Below are 15,195 nucleotides of genomic sequence, written 5' to 3'. Positions count from 1 at the left end.
CCCCTTTCCAGGAGTTTCCTGCACATTTTCCCCACATTTTTCCTTCCCATGGATCCTGTTTCCCCAAGTTCCATCACAACCCAACCCCTCCAGCACAGCATGTCAGGATTTCCCACTTTTCCAGCTTCATTCCCGAGGGGAAGCAGGGCAAGGACACAAATCCACCATTCCAGCAGGGAAAATAACTTCTTTTTTCCCTGCCAAAAACTGGGATGGGGCATTTATGGCCTCCTGCTCCCTGTGGAGCAATCTGGAAATGGGATTGGGATCATGGAACCCTCCAGGTGGGAAAAGGTTTTTCCATCCCTGCACATTCCCAGCACCCACAGGAGGGTGACAAACTCCCAGGGGGAAAAAAGAAAGTTGGATTTGCTCTTAACCCTCTCCATCCTCGGGGTTTTTCCAGCAAAACTTCCCAGTTTTGATGGATTTGGGGAGAAATCCAAGCCCTGGGTGTGACAGGGATGGGGATGAACCCTGGATGCTCCAAGGAAGAGGTGAAAATCCACCTGAAATCCATGGAAATGGGGTGTTTGGAATTGAATCCTGCATTTCCAAATTCACCAGAAATGATCCATGCTTGGAAAATGGGAATTTTATGAGAAAATCCTCCTTTTCTCCAAGCTGGGAATAACAAAGTTGGGTAATACAGAACTTTAAAAAATCAGGGAATTAAATTGCCATGGACAAATGGAGGAAAAATTGGGAATATTGTCCTTTTCCATGGCAAAGGTGTATTTGGAATGCAATTCTACATCTCCCAACACAGCAGGAATGATCCAGGCTGGAAAAATCTGAATTTTGGGACAAAATCCTCCTTTTCTCCAAGCTGGAAATAACAAAGTTGGGTAATGCAGCACTTTAAAAAATCAGGGAATTAAATTGCCATGAAAAAATGCAGAGGAAAATGGGAATTTTGTCCCTTTTCCTGCACAGAACAGATGAGCCCAGGCCCCAAAAGAAGAGGATGTCCCTTTAGGCTGAGCCTGCTTAAACAACTTAAGCCCCTCTAAGCTGAGCCCAAAGCCCCACAGTCCAGCCCTGCTGCCATTCCCATAAATCTGTTATTATGATTATTAATTAATATTCCCGGGAATTTTGGAGCTGGGCTCTGTGCCTGGAGGGTTTCAGGCTCCCTAAGCCTGGCAGTTGTTCTCGGAAAAGGGATGAAATGGGGTGAAATTCTGGTCAACCTACCCCTGCCAAACCTGAAACTCCCAAAAAAATCCCAAATTTGATGAGTTAAACCACATTTAAAGAAAAACAAAAAAAAAGGATTTTGCTGGAAATCCCTGTCCTGGATGGGATGTCAGGTGGAAAAAAGGGGATTTGGAATTCTTGCCCTCAATTTTGGGGTTGCTGCTCCTGGCTCTGGCCAAATTCCATCTTTGGGGGTTTAAAAATGGATCCTTCCTTCCTCACCCTCTGCCAGGGCCTCATTTTGGGGTCTTGAGGCAGGGCCACCCCTGAAACCCCAAAACCCAAAGGAAATCTTGTACTGAAAGAGCTTTTTTTAGCTTCTTTTCCTTATCCTCCCAGAACTTAGGGAATCAATCCAACTTCCAGCTCCCAACTTCCCCTCCCTCCCCGAAGTGTTCAACCAACCCTGACCCGGCCAGGCAGCCAAAATTCCTGGGATTTGTTCACCTGGAGAACCCTTTCACGGCCAGGAGAGCACCCAGCTCTCCCTGCTCTGGGGATTTTTTATTCCTGGCAATTCCACCCAGCACAGAAAATCCCAGGAAGGTGTTTGTTGGAGAGGGGGGAAAGTGACAGGGAAAAGGCCAAACCCTGCAAAACACTCCAAAACCAGCCCCTGCTCCTTGAGGGGCAGCCAGATCACCCTGAACCAGATTTTAGGATGGGAAAACTCTGGAATTTCAGCCCAGATTCCCAGGGAATGTTTAGGATCGTTTCCATGAGAAACAGGACAGGAATGATTGAAATATTTTTTATCTGACAAATGTAACAAAACCTCGCCTGGGGATCCTTTTCCAAACTGAAATTCCCGCTCTGGCTTTGGGTAGAGGGAGGAAAAACCGGGATAAAATCGGGGAATGAGGGAAGGCTGGTTTAAGGTTCAGCATTATCCAGGGGCTGCTGTGGATTCTTCACAGCTTTTCCCCGGATTTCCCTGCCTCAGATGAGTCTCCACCTCCCCAAAAAGCAGGAGACTGGGATGCACATCCCATGGGATTCAACACTCCTTCCCCATTCAAGAAACTCCCAGGTTTGGGGGATTTCTGACCCTTTCCAAATTGACTTTTCAGCCCCACAGCACTGAGATTTGGTATTTCCCCTGTTTGATTTTGGGATGAGCTTCGAGTCTCCGCACCAGGAGTTCATCTGGGAGCCCCCAGGTTGCTTTTCCAAGGGAAAAATAGGAAAAAAAAAAAAACAAACCCAAGGAGCTTTTCCCCCCTCCCACCACGGCCACCCCGGAGCGCTGGGAAAAAACAAACAAACAAACAAACCAAACCCTACCTGGAGTTGTTTCCATTTCTTCCCCCATTTCTCCCCGGTTTAACCCCAAACCTTCGCTGCGTGGTCCCAAAAAACTCCAAAGCCGCGGAGTTCCTTTATCCTTTATCCACTGCGGCTCGCTAAACTCCCGCGGCTTAGGGAGCAGATTACCGGGAATAAAAACCTTCCCTCTCCTTTGGCTCCCATGACGGGAAGTTACCAAACCGCCGGGATGCACTTGGAAAAGCAGCGGGAAGCAAAAATCCGAGATCTGGGGTCGTTCTCTGAGGGATTTTCCTTCCAAGCCCCGCCAAAATCAAAGTTTTATTTTTAAGGGTGGGGGGAAAAAAAAAAAAAAAAAATAAAAAAAGTACGGAGATGAGGGAGATTTCTTGGGATTTTATGGGGGTGAGGGTTGGGGTTTTTTGGGGGGAGAGTTTTGCTCCATGAAATGAATTTTGCTGTCCAAGCCCACAGAGCAGCCTGGAGTTATCTCTGATAGGTATTTGGTGGGAAGGAGGGAAAAAGAGGGAAAAGAGGAGAAAAGAGGGGGGAAGAGGGGGAAAGAGGGGGAAAAGAGGGGGGAAAGAAGGGGAAAAGAGGGGGGAAGAGGGGAACGAGGGAAAAGGGGGAAAAAGAGGCAAAGAAGGGAAAAGAAAGGAAAAGAGGAAAAAGAAGGGGGAAAGAGGGGAAAAGAAGGGGAAAAGAGGGGGAAAGAGGTAAAAGAGGGGAAAAGGGGGAAAAGGGGGGAAAAGAGGGGAAAAGGTGGAAAAGAGGGAAAAGAGGGAAAGGAGGCAAAAAGAAAGGTAAAGAGGAAAAAGAAGGGGGAAAGAGGGGGAAAAGGAGGGGGAAGAGGGGAAAGGAAGGAAAAGAGGGAAAAGGAGGGGACGTGCTCCTGCTCCCGCCCCTGCCGAGGGCACGAAGGAGCCGCCAGCGAATAAAAAACCTCTTCCCGTGAAAAAAAAAAAAAACAAACAACTGGATAACCTCGGCTCCCGAAGGGAAAAACGGAGCCGCCCCTCTGGGCCTGAACCCGAATGCAAATTTCCAGCGGGGGGGGGATGCTGGAAAAATCCCAGCCCATGGAAGGGCTCGGCAGCCGCGTTCCCCTGCAAAATGTTAATCTTCCCTAAGGAGATTTCCCTGGAGCAGCAAAACCCGTCGGGAACACGGTGTGATTCCCCAAAGTTGTCTGGAACCCCAATCCTGGCAGGAAAACCCCTCCAAATCCCATTCAAATGGGAAAAACTCATTGGGAACAAGGTGTGATGCCCGAAGGTTGTGTGGATCCCGAATTCCAGCCAGGAAAAGCCCTCCAATCCCATTTAAATGAGAAAAACACATCAGGAACAAGGTGTGATGCCTGGAGGTTTTCTGGGACCCGAATTACAGCCAGGAAAATTCCTCCAAACTCATTTCAATGGGCAAAACCCATGAGGAATAAGGTGTGATTCCCAAAAATTGTCTGGAACTCCAACCCTGGCAGGAAAACCACTTTAATTCCACTCAAATCCCATTTAAATGGGAAAAACCCATTGGGAACAAGGTGTGATTCCTGAAGGTTGTGTGGATCCTGAATTCCAGCCAGGAAAACCCCTCTCATCCCATTTAAATGAGAAAAATTCATCAGGAACAATGTGTGATTCTCAGATCTTGTCTGGATCACCAATCCCGCCAGGAAAACCCCTCCAAACCCCATTTAAATGGAAAAAAACAATGGGGAACAAGGAATGATTCCCAAAAATTTTCTGGAACTCCAATCCTGGCAGGAAACCCCTCCAATTCCACTCAAATCCCATTTCAATGGGAAAAACTCATCGGGAACAAAGTATGATGCCCAGAAGTTTTCTGGAACCCAAATTCCAGCCAGGAAAATATCTCTAAACTCATTTCAATGGGAGAAACCCATGGGGAACAAGGTGTGATTCCCAAAAATTATCTGGAACCCCAGTTTCAGGAGGAAAACCACTTCAGTCCCATTTCAATGGGAAAAATCCATTGGAAACAAGGTGTGATGCCCAAACATTTTCTGGAATTCAAATTCCAGCAGGAAAACCCCACCCAAATCCCATTTAAATGTAAAAAAACCCATGGAGAACACAAGATATAATTCCTGAATGTTGACTGGAACCCCAATTCCAGCAGGAAAACTCCTCCAATTCCACCTCAATCCCATTTCAAGTGGAAAAACTCATTACAAACACAATGTGATTCCCAGATCTTGGCTGGATCACCAATCCCAGCTGGAAAACCCCTCCCAAATCCCGATTAAATGGGAAAAAACCCATGGGGAACAAGGTGTGATTCCCAAGAATTGTCTGGAGCCAGAACTCCAGGAGGAAAACCACTTCAATCCCATTTCAACTGGAAAAACCCATCAGGAACAAGGTGTGATGCCCGGAGGTTTTCCTGGACCCAAATTCCAGCCAAGAAAAATGCTCTGAACTCATTTCAATGGGAAAAACCCATTGGGAACAATGTGTGGCTCCCCAAAATTCTCTGGAACCCCAATACCTGCTGGAAAACCCATCCAAATCCCATTTAAATGTGAAAAAACCTATGGGGAACACAAGGTATAATTCCTGAAAGCTGACAGGAACCACAATTCCAGCAGGAAAACTCCTCCAATTCCACCTCAATCCCATTTCAAGTGGAAAAACTCATTACAAACACAGTGTGATTCCCAGATCTTGGCTGGATCACCAATCCCAGCTGGAAAACCCCGCCCAAATCCCATTAAAATGGGAAAAACTCATCGGGAAGAGGGTGTGACCCCTGAAAATTGTCTGGAACTACAATTCCAGGAGGAAAACCCCTTCAATTCCACCTCAATCCCATTTCAAGTGGAAAAACTCATTACAAACACAATGTGATTCCCAGATCTTGGCTGGATCACCAATCCCAGCTGGAAAACCCCTTCCAAATCCCAATTAAATGGGAAAAACTCATCGGGAAGAGGGTGTGACCCCTGAAAATTGTCTGGAACTACAATTCCAGGAGGAAAACCCCTCCAATTCCACCTCAATCCCATTTCAAGTGGAAAAACTCATTACAAACACAATGTGATTCCCAGATCTTGGCTGGATCACCAATCCCAGCTGAAAAACCCCGCCCAAATCCCATTAAAATGGGAAAAACTCATCGGGAAGAGGGTGTGACCCCTGAAAATTGTCTGGAACTACAGTTCCAGGAGGAAAACCCCTCCAATTCCACCTCAATTCCATTTCAAGTGGAAAAACTCATTACAAACACAATGTGATTCCCAGATCTTGGCTGGATCACCAATCCCAGCTGGAAAACCCCTTCCAAATCCCAATTAAACGGGAAAAAACCCATGGGGAACAAGATGTGATTCCCAAAACCTGTCTGCATCCCCATTTCCAGGAATTAAACCCCATTTAAATCTAAAAATAAACCCAGGACCAGGCGGGCGACGCGACGCCGACCCGCGTTGGTTCAACCCAACCATTGAGGCCACCCAAGGGCGCATCCCAGGATGTTCCAAATCCTCTTCCCGTGGTTTTTTTGGGCACTCACTGGTCCTGCTGGCGTTGTCGTTGGCGCTCTCGGGCCAGCCCTGGCCGCCGTCGTCGGTGTCCGAGGGCTCGCGGTGGCCGAAGTGCCGCTCGCTCTCGCTGGTGCGGTCGCGGCTGGAGCCCGGCGATCGCCGGCGGCGCCGCTTGCGGCGGAACCCGCGCGGCACCGGCACCCCGATGTAGATGGAGTGGTAATCTGGGCAGGGGGAAACGGGGGGAAAAAATCCCGTTTTCAGGGAGAAAATGGTGTAGGTGGGGTGGGAGTTGTAGGGAAAAATTTGTTTTCCTACTGGGGGAATTGCTGGTGAAAGTGATGCGGGTGGGGCGGTAATTGGGATAAAAGAATCATTTTCATGGGAGGAAAAACCATGGTGAAAATGATGTGGATGGAGGGATAATTTGAATAAAAAATTAATTTTCCTGGTGAAAGTGATGTGGATAGAGTGATAATTGGAATAAAAAAATTAATTTTCCTGGGAGAAAAATTCCTGGTGAAAATCATGTGGATGGGGGAGTAATTGGAATAAAATATTCGCTTTCCTGGGAGAAAAATTCCTGATGAAAATGAGGTGGATGGAGTGATAGTTGGAATAAAAAATTAATTTTCCTGCGAGAAAAATTCCTGGTGAAAATGATGTGGATGGAGAGATAATTGGAATAAAAGAATCATTTTTGTGGGAGAAAAAACCCTGGTGAAAAATATGTGGGTGGGGAAATAATTGGAATAAAATAGTCGCTTTCCTGGGAGAAAAATCCCTAATGAAAATTGTGTGGATGGAGCGATAATTGGAATAAAATATTCGCTTTCCTGGGAGAAAAATTCCTGGTGAAAATGATGTGGATGGAGTGATAATTTTAATAAAAAATTCACTTTCCTGGGAGAAAAATCCCTGGTGAAAATGATGTGGATGGAGCGGTAATTGGAATAAAATATTCACTTTCCTGGGAGAAAAATTCCTGGTGAAAGTGATGTGGATAGAGTGATAATTGGAATAAAAAATTAATTTTCCTGGGAGAAAAATTCCTGGTGAAAGTGATGTGGATAGAGTGATAATTGAAATAAAAAATTGATTTTCCTGGGAGAAAAAATCCTGGTGAAAGTGATGTGGATAGGGGAATAATTGGAATATTGGAAAATTTCGCTCCCCTTCCTCATCCTGGAATTCCCATTCCTGGGATTTCACTCACCTTCCTCATCCTCGAATCTCCTCCGGGAGCCGCTGAGGCCGCGCTCGCTCATCCCATCCTCATCCTCCAGCATGGTCCCACTGCCTGGGGGGAGCTGGGGAAGGAGCAGGATTTGGGATTTGATGGGATTGGGGATTTGATGGGATTGGGGATTTGATGGGATTGGGGATTTGAGTGGGATTGGGGATTTGATGGGATTGGGGATTTGATGGGATTGGGGATTTTGTGGGATTGGGGATTTTGTGGGATTGGGGATTTGATAGAATTGGGGATTTGATGGGATTTGGGATTTGATGGGATTGGGGATTTTGTGGGATTGGGGATTTGATGGGATTGGGGATTTTGTGGGATTGGGGATTTTGTGGGATTGGGGATTTTATGGGATTGGGGATTTGATGGGATTGGGGATTTGATGGGATTGCGGATTTGATGGGATTGGGGGTTTGATGGGATTGGGGATTTGATGGGATTGGGGATTTTGTGGGATTGGGGATTTTGTGGGATTGGGGATTTGATGGGATTGGGGATTTTGTGGGATTGGGGATTTTGTGGGATTGGGGATTTTGTGGGATTGGGGATTTCATGGGATTGGGGATTTCATGGTATTGGGGATTTGAGTGGGATTGGGGATTCTGTGGGATTGGGGATTTTATGGGATTGAGGATTTGAGTGGGATTGAGGATTTGAGTGGGATTGAGGATTTTGTGGGATTTGGGATTTTATGGGATTGAGGATTTTATGGGTTTGGGGATTTGAGTGGGATTGGGGATTTTATGGGATTGGGGGTTTGAGTGGGATTGGAGATTTGAGTGGGATTGAGGATTTGATGGGATTGGGGATTTCATGGATTTGGGGATTTGAGTAGAATTTGGAATTTTGTGGGATTTGGGATTTCATGGGATTGGGGATTTGAGTGGGATTGGGAAATTGAGTGGGATTGGGGATTTGAGTAGGGTTTGGTATTTGAGTGGGATTTGGGATTTGAGTGAGATTTGGGATTTTATGGGATTGGAAGGGGAGGCACCTCTCTGCACACCTGACAGGATTTCCCTTCTATGGAATTCTTCATGTGGGAATATCCCAGTGGGATTCCCAGTGGGAGAGACAGGAGCTTTCCTGGGATCAGCAGGGACCCTCCAGGACCTCCTGGTTCTGCCCTGCCCCTCTCTGTGTCACCCCTGTCCTGTGCCACCCCTGTCCTGTGCCATCCCTTCTCTCCTCTCCTACATTCCCGAAATTCCAGCCCAATTTCCCTGGGATTCCAACCCTGGTCTCCAATTCCTGCTGCTCTGAGGGTCCATGAAGTGGAGGAGAACATTCCAGAGAATTCCTGGCACAATTCCCGGACAAGAATTTCTCAGAATTCCAAAGATTTCCCAGCACAATTCCCGACAGGAATTTCTGGGAATTCCAGAGCCCACCACAATTTTGGGGCACGAATTTACCAGAATTTCAGAGCCAGGCAGAATTCCCAACACAAATTTCCTGGAATTCCAAAACCCCCTGTTATTCTGGGGTGACCCCACACATCACAAAGGGTTTTTCCTTCCTCCACCCCTGATCCCACATTTCCCTGGAATTTCCTGGAATTCTGGAACCCCCACCCCCCCAATTATTCTCCAAAGTGATTTTCCAGCACAACTTTTCCTTTCCCCATCCCCGTTCCCACATTTCCTTTCCACTTCCAGCTGTTTCCCTGTTTGATCCCGGTGGGATTTTTTTGCCAGGGATGTTGATTATTAATTAATTAACGACTCCCTAATTAGCTGACCTCCAGTGATTGCCTTTCACACTCGGCTGCCCGGGTGAGGCTGTTTCTATTCCCAGCCTGGTCGATGCCTCCCAAGGTCACTGGGAGGGCGATCCCGAGCGGATTCCCGCATTTTCCATTTCTTTCCAGGAGAAAAATCACAATTCCAGCCAAAAACCTTGGAAAATGGGAACACCCAGGGCCTGGCAGGTGACCCTTCTTCCCTTGGGAAAATCCAGTTTATCCCAGTCCAGCTCAAGTCTGGTTTATCCCAGTCCAGCTCAAGTCTGGTTTTTCCCAGTTAAGCTTAAATCCAGTTTATCCCAGTCTAGCTCAATCCGCTTGAGATTTAAATTTGATTTCCAAGATTTAGGATTTTTTCCATCAATCCGACACATTTGGCAGGAATTGATTTAATTTAGGGACAAACACATTTAGGGGTTTTTCCTCTGGGGGGAAAACCCAAACTAGGGAGCTTTAGGGATAACGTCATCCACAAGTCTTGGCTTCCCAAAAACATTCTGGGGTGAATTCGAGGATTTTAGGAAGCTGGAAAAGGAGGAAAGGCAGGAAAACACCCCCCCCCCCCCCCCCACCCAGCCTTAGGTAGAAATATTTTTACTCTTTAAAATGGACTTTTAAAAAATGAAAGATTGAAACCCCCCAGGAAATTGTGCCAGGTCAGAGCTCCCAGATGATGGATTGGGATACAAACCCAGATGGAAAAAACCAGGATTTTTTTTGAATCTGAATGAGCTGGGCAGCACAAAGAATCCCCAGGGTAAAGCCGGGCTTTGTTAGACATTGATAAACAAAAGATCTTGCTCGATTCTGGGGTCGGAGAATTTGGGATTTTTCCCTCAGATATTTCCCACAGGAAGCTTTTCCCCCTTAAATCCCTGAAAACCAACCCGGAGCAGAATCACTGGAAAACCCAATGCTAATTCCATGGAAATCCAGACAGAGAAATCAAAACGCCACCACCATTGCCATGAAACCCCAAAAACGAGTTTTCCCCTTCCAAACTCACCTTGAGCTCCCCCCCAAAAAATATTTGGGGTGGCGGAGCGGGTAGAGGGAAAGCCGGGATTGCCTGGAGTCAGAGCTGTTCTTCCCACATCCCATCGACTGCAGTGCCGGCGGCTCCGGCTGCCGATGGATTTTGGGCAGCGCCGGTCGATGCCGGGAGCGCGGAGGATCACGGGCGGCTTCGGAGGGAACCAGGGATGGGATTTCCATCTGGGACCACCAGGATGTGGGAAATCCACCCCAACCTAAAGGATTTGGGGTTTTGGGGGGTTTTTTTCCCGGTGGATTTTGGGTTTTTAAGGAATTTTGGGAGGGGAACTGCTCTGATTTCTGTGTTCTGTGTCTGGATCTTAGGGAATGGCAGGAATTGACAGAGGTGGGATGATCCCAAACCCCATCCATGGGATGATCCCAAATCTCCATCCATGGAATGACCCCAAACCCTATCCATGGGATGATCCCAAATCCCCACAGTGGGATCATCCCAAACCCTATCCATGGGATGATCCCTAATCCCCACAGTGGGATCATCCCAAACCCTATCCACGGGATGATCCCAAATCCCCAAAGTGGGATCAACCCAAACCCTACCCATGGGATGATCCCAAATCCCCTCAGTGGGGTCATCTCAAACTCCCATCCATGGGATGATCCCAAACCCCCTCAGTGGGATGATCCCAAACCCCATCCATGGGATGATCCCAAATTGCCTCAGTGGGATGATCCCAAATCTCCATCCATGGAATGACCCCAAACCCTATCCATGGGATGATCCCAAATCCCCAAAGTGGGGTCATCTCAAACTCCCATCCATGGGATGATCCCAAACCCTCTCAGTGGGATGATCCCAAACCCTATCCATGGGATGATCACAAATCCCCAAAGTGGGATCAACCCAAACCCTATCCATGGGATGATCCCAAATCCCCTCAGTGGGGTCATCTCAAACTCCCATCCATGGGATGATCCCAAATTCCCTCATTGGGATGATCCCAAATCCCCAACACTGGGACGATTCCAAATCCCATCCATGGGACAATCCCAAATCCCTTCTCAGTGAGATTATCCCAAATCCCTTCTCAGTGAGATTATCCCAAATCCCATCCATGAGATGATCCCAAATCCCCAGCACGGAGATGATCCCAAATCCTCTGGAGAGCCGGGACCAGCCCAGGGGGATCCCCTCGAGCCTGGGCAGGTTTAGGGTCAGGATTGCCCCAGAATTCCTGGAATTATTCCCAATTCCACATTTTCCTTTCCACATCCATGAATTCGGGGTCGGGAATCGGCCGTTTCCGCCCGGATTCCTCCAGCCTTTTATCAGGAATATCAATAATTCCCCATCCAACAGCACCCAGCCCTCCATTCCAGAGAAAAACCAGGATTGGGAAATGGGATTTGGAGCTTTGGACTCATCCCAGATCGGGGCTTTTCCCTTGGGAACCATCCCATGTCCCACTCCAGGTGGGATCTGAGCTTTTTCCCGGCTCCCGCTGGATCAGATTTTCCATTCCGTGTGGAGCAGGGAATTTGGGAATATCCTCAGAGTCCCTGTTAATGTTGGATTTTGAGTAAAGATTTGGGGATTTCCTGCTTCAATCCGCTTTTCCCATTTTCCAGGCATTTCATTCTCCATGGGAATGTCTGAGCTGGGAGCCCAAGCGGAAGGAAAATCCATTTTTCCCAAGAATCCCGGGATGAATCCTGGGATGAGAACCCACCCCCACCCCTGCCAGGAAATCAGAATCCAGCTTTTGTCCTGGAAATCAAGAGAAAAGAATGGAATTTTACTTTCCCCCCACCACATCCACAGGAATTCACTGGGATTTATCACCTTGCATCCCTTGGGGTTTTATTAAATTCCCAGTTTTTATTAAATTTCCCAGAGAGAGAGGGGAGAAGGAAACAAAAGAAAATCCCTGGAACCCACAGGGAAATAATTCCCTAAATATCCGAGTTCATCCCAATTCCCTGGGCAGCTTTTTACCTTTCCCACCTCCAAAAAATCCCAGGATTTTGGCCAAAATGTTCAGAAATATTCAAAAGGTGCTCCAGCTTCCCTTCCAGCAGGAAAAAACTCGGATCCAGATGGATTTTCCAGTCTGGGCTGGGAATTGGGGCCGCTCAGTTGAAGGGAAAGCTGTGGATGGTCGGCAGAGGGAGACAGAGCCCGGGAGTCGCGTCCGGAGTTTGGGGATGTGCGGGATCCAGCCTGAGCTCGGCTTCCCAAATATCCCGATCAATGGGAACTGCCACCAAAAAATCGGGATTTCCAGCACTCCCGGGAAAAACTGACTTTTGGTCCTTGTCCCTTCCTTTATTCCCTTTTCCCCCATTTTATATTCACTTTTTTTTCCCTTCTACTTCCCCCCACCCCTTTTACTTTTGGTCCTTGTCCCTTCCTTTATTCCCTTTTCCTTTCCCTTTTCCCCTTTTATTTTCACTCTTTTTTTTCTTCTACTTTTTCCCCCCTTTTTATTTCTCTTTTTTTTTTCCCCCTCATCTCCTTTTCCTTTCCTTTTTTCCCTTTCCTTTCACATTTTCCACTTTTATATTTCACATTTTCCCCTTTTATATTTCACATTTTTCCCCTTCCCTTTTCTTTTCATTGTTTTCCTTTTGATTTCATTTTTTCCTTTCCCTTTTTTCCCTTTTTCCCTTTTCTTTTCCCCTGCATTTTTGGGGATAACCCTCCACATTTTGGGGGTGAACCTCCACATTTTGGGGATAAACCCCCACATTTTTGGAATAAATCTCCACATTTTTTGGGAGAAAACCCCCACATTTTTGGGATGAAACCCCACATCCTTTGGATAAATTTCCTATTTTTAAAATTCTTCTACTCCAAGGTTGGAAATTCCATTTATTGGTAAAAAAAAAACCAAATCCCCCCTTGCAGTGTAGGTTCAGGCATTCCCAGAGTTTTCTACAGTTTTCCCAAAAAAAATTAAGGACCTGAGAGGGAAAGTTACATTATTTTATAGTTAAAAAAAAAAAAAACAAAAAAAAAACAAACCCAACAACAAAAAAAAAAAAACGGAAAAAAGGAAAAATCCCTTTTATTTTTTACAGTTCTCCCAAAGGAACTTCAGGAGCTGAGAGAAAAAAATCCCATTATTTTACATTTTCCCAACAGGACCTGAGAAGAAAACTCCCATTATTTCCCAGTTTTCCCAACAGGAACAGAGAAGAAAAATTACATTATTTTACAATTTTCCCAAAGAAACTTCAGAAGCTGAGAGGAAAAATCCCATTTTTTGCAGATTTTCTAATGGAAGCTGGGAAGAAAAATCCCATTATTTTACAGTTTTCCCAAAGAAACTTCAGGAACTGAAAGGAAAAATCCCATTTTTTTACAATTTTCCCCAAGAAACTTTGGGAGCTGAGAAGAAAACTCCCATTTTCTTACATTTTTCCCAATGGGAGCTGAGAAGAAAAATCACATTATTTTACAATGTTTCCCAAGGAACTTTAGCAGCTGAGAGGAAAAATCCCATTTTTTTACAGTTTTCCCAAAGAAATGAAAATCCCATTATTTTACAATGTTCCCAAAGAAACTTCAGGAATTGAGAGGAAAAATCCCATTATTTTAGAGTTTTCCCAAAGAAATAAAAATCCCATTATTTTACAATGTTTCCAAAGAAACTTCAGGAACTGAGAGAAAAAAATCCCATTATTTTACAATTTTCCCAAAGGAACTTCAGGAGCTGAGAGGAAAAAATCCCTTTTTTTTTTGCACTTTTCCCAATGGGAGCTGAGAAGAAAAATCCCATTATTTCCCAGTTTTCCCAAAGAAACTTTGGGAACTGAGAAGAAAACTCACATTTTCTAACATTTTTCCCAATGGGAGCTGAGAAGAAAAATCCCATTATTTTACAATTTTCCCAAAGAAACTTCAGGAGCTGAGAGAAAAAAATCCCATTATTTTACAATTTTCCCATAGGAACTTCAGGAGCTGAGAGAAAAAATCCCATTTTTTTACATTTTTCCCAATGGGAGCTGAGAAGAAAAATCCCATTATTTTACAATTTTCCCAAAGGAACTTCAGGAACTGAGAGGATAAATCCCATTATTTCCCAGTTTTCCCAAAGAAACTTTGGGAGCTGAGAGGATAAACCCCATTATTTCCCAATTTTCCCAGTGGGAGCTGAGAAGAAAAATCCCATTATTTTACAGTTTTCCCAAAGAAATGAAAATCCCGTTATTTTACAATGTTCCCAAAGAAACTTCAGGAACTGAGAGGAAAAATCCCATTTTTTCACATTTTTCCCAATGGGAGCTAAGAAGAAAAATCCCATTTTTTAAGAATGTTTCCAAAGGAACTTCAGGAGCTGGGAGGATAAACCCCATTATTCCCCAATTTTCCCGATGCAAGCTGTGAGGTTAATTCCCATTATTTCCCAATTTTCCCGATGTGAGCTGTAAGGACAATTCCCATTTTTCCCGATGGATGCTGAGAGGATAAACCCCATTATTTGCCAGTTTTCCCGATGCAAGCTGCAAGGATAAACCCCATTATTTCCCTGTTTTCCCGATGTGAGCTGTGAGGACAATTCCCATTATTCCCCAATTTTCCCGACGCGAGCTGCAACAATAATTCCCATTATTCCCCAATTTTCCTGGCACAAGCTGTGAGGTTAATTCCCATTATTCCCCAATTTTCCCGACACGAGCTGCAACGATAATTCCCATTATTCCCCAATTTTCCCAATGCGAGCTGCAAGGACAATTCCCATTATTCCCCAATTTTCCAGACGCAAGCTGCGAGGATAATTCCCAATTTTCCCGACGGGAGCTGCGAGGACAATTCCCATTATTCCCCAATTTTCCCAATGCGAGCTGCGAGGATAATTCCCATTATTCCCCAATTTTCCCGACACGAGCTGCAACGATAATTCCCATTATTCCCCAATTTTCCCAATGCGAGCTGAGAGGACAATTCCCATGATTCCCCAATTTTCCCGACGCGAGCTGCGAGGATAATTCCCAGTTTTCCCGGTGCAAGCTGCGAGGACAATTCCCATTATTCCCCAATTTTCCCGACGCGAGCTGCGAGGACAATTCCCAATTTTCCCGATGGGAGCTGCGAGGACAATTCCCAATTTTCCCAGCGCAAGCTGTGAGGTTAATTCCCATTATTCCCCATTTTTCCCGACGCGAGCTGCGAGGACAATTCCCATTATTCCCCATTTTTCCCGACGCGAGCTGCGAGGACAATTCCCGTTCCCC

The 15,195-nt window shown here is 45.9% G+C and overlaps 2 protein-coding genes and 1 long non-coding RNA gene across 4 annotated transcripts in view; 2 read left to right on the top strand and 1 right to left on the bottom strand.

The window, feature by feature from the left end:
* The window catches only part of SLC4A5 (solute carrier family 4 member 5), a 43,712-nt gene extending 33,677 nt beyond the window's left edge, over window positions 1–10,035 (bottom strand). The window contains exons 1-3 of the mRNA XM_079328854.1: window positions 9,968–10,035; window positions 7,188–7,281; window positions 6,001–6,195 (exon numbers count right to left, since the gene is read on the bottom strand). Of these exons, the coding sequence (XP_079184980.1) occupies window positions 6,001–6,195; window positions 7,188–7,260 (268 nt within the window). The 5' untranslated portion in view covers window positions 7,261–7,281; window positions 9,968–10,035. The remainder of the gene's footprint in view (window positions 1–6,000; window positions 6,196–7,187; window positions 7,282–9,967) is intronic.
* TACR1 (tachykinin receptor 1) overlaps window positions 1–15,195 on the top strand; it is a 124,561-nt gene that overhangs the window by 54,355 nt on the left and 55,011 nt on the right. The gene's annotated exons all lie outside the window — the stretch shown is intronic.
* Window positions 13,216–14,061, top strand: LOC306813522. Its single transcript, XR_013776996.1, has 2 exons — window positions 13,216–13,422; window positions 13,671–14,061. It is a non-coding gene; the product is annotated as an uncharacterized lncRNA (long non-coding RNA).

Source organism: Erithacus rubecula (assembly GCF_903797595.1).
Source record: "Erithacus rubecula genome assembly, chromosome: 29".
NCBI classification, from domain to species: Eukaryota; Metazoa; Chordata; class Aves; order Passeriformes; family Muscicapidae; genus Erithacus; species Erithacus rubecula.
The sequence above is the reverse complement of the archived record's forward strand: the minus strand, read 5'-3'. Positions and strand labels throughout refer to the sequence as shown.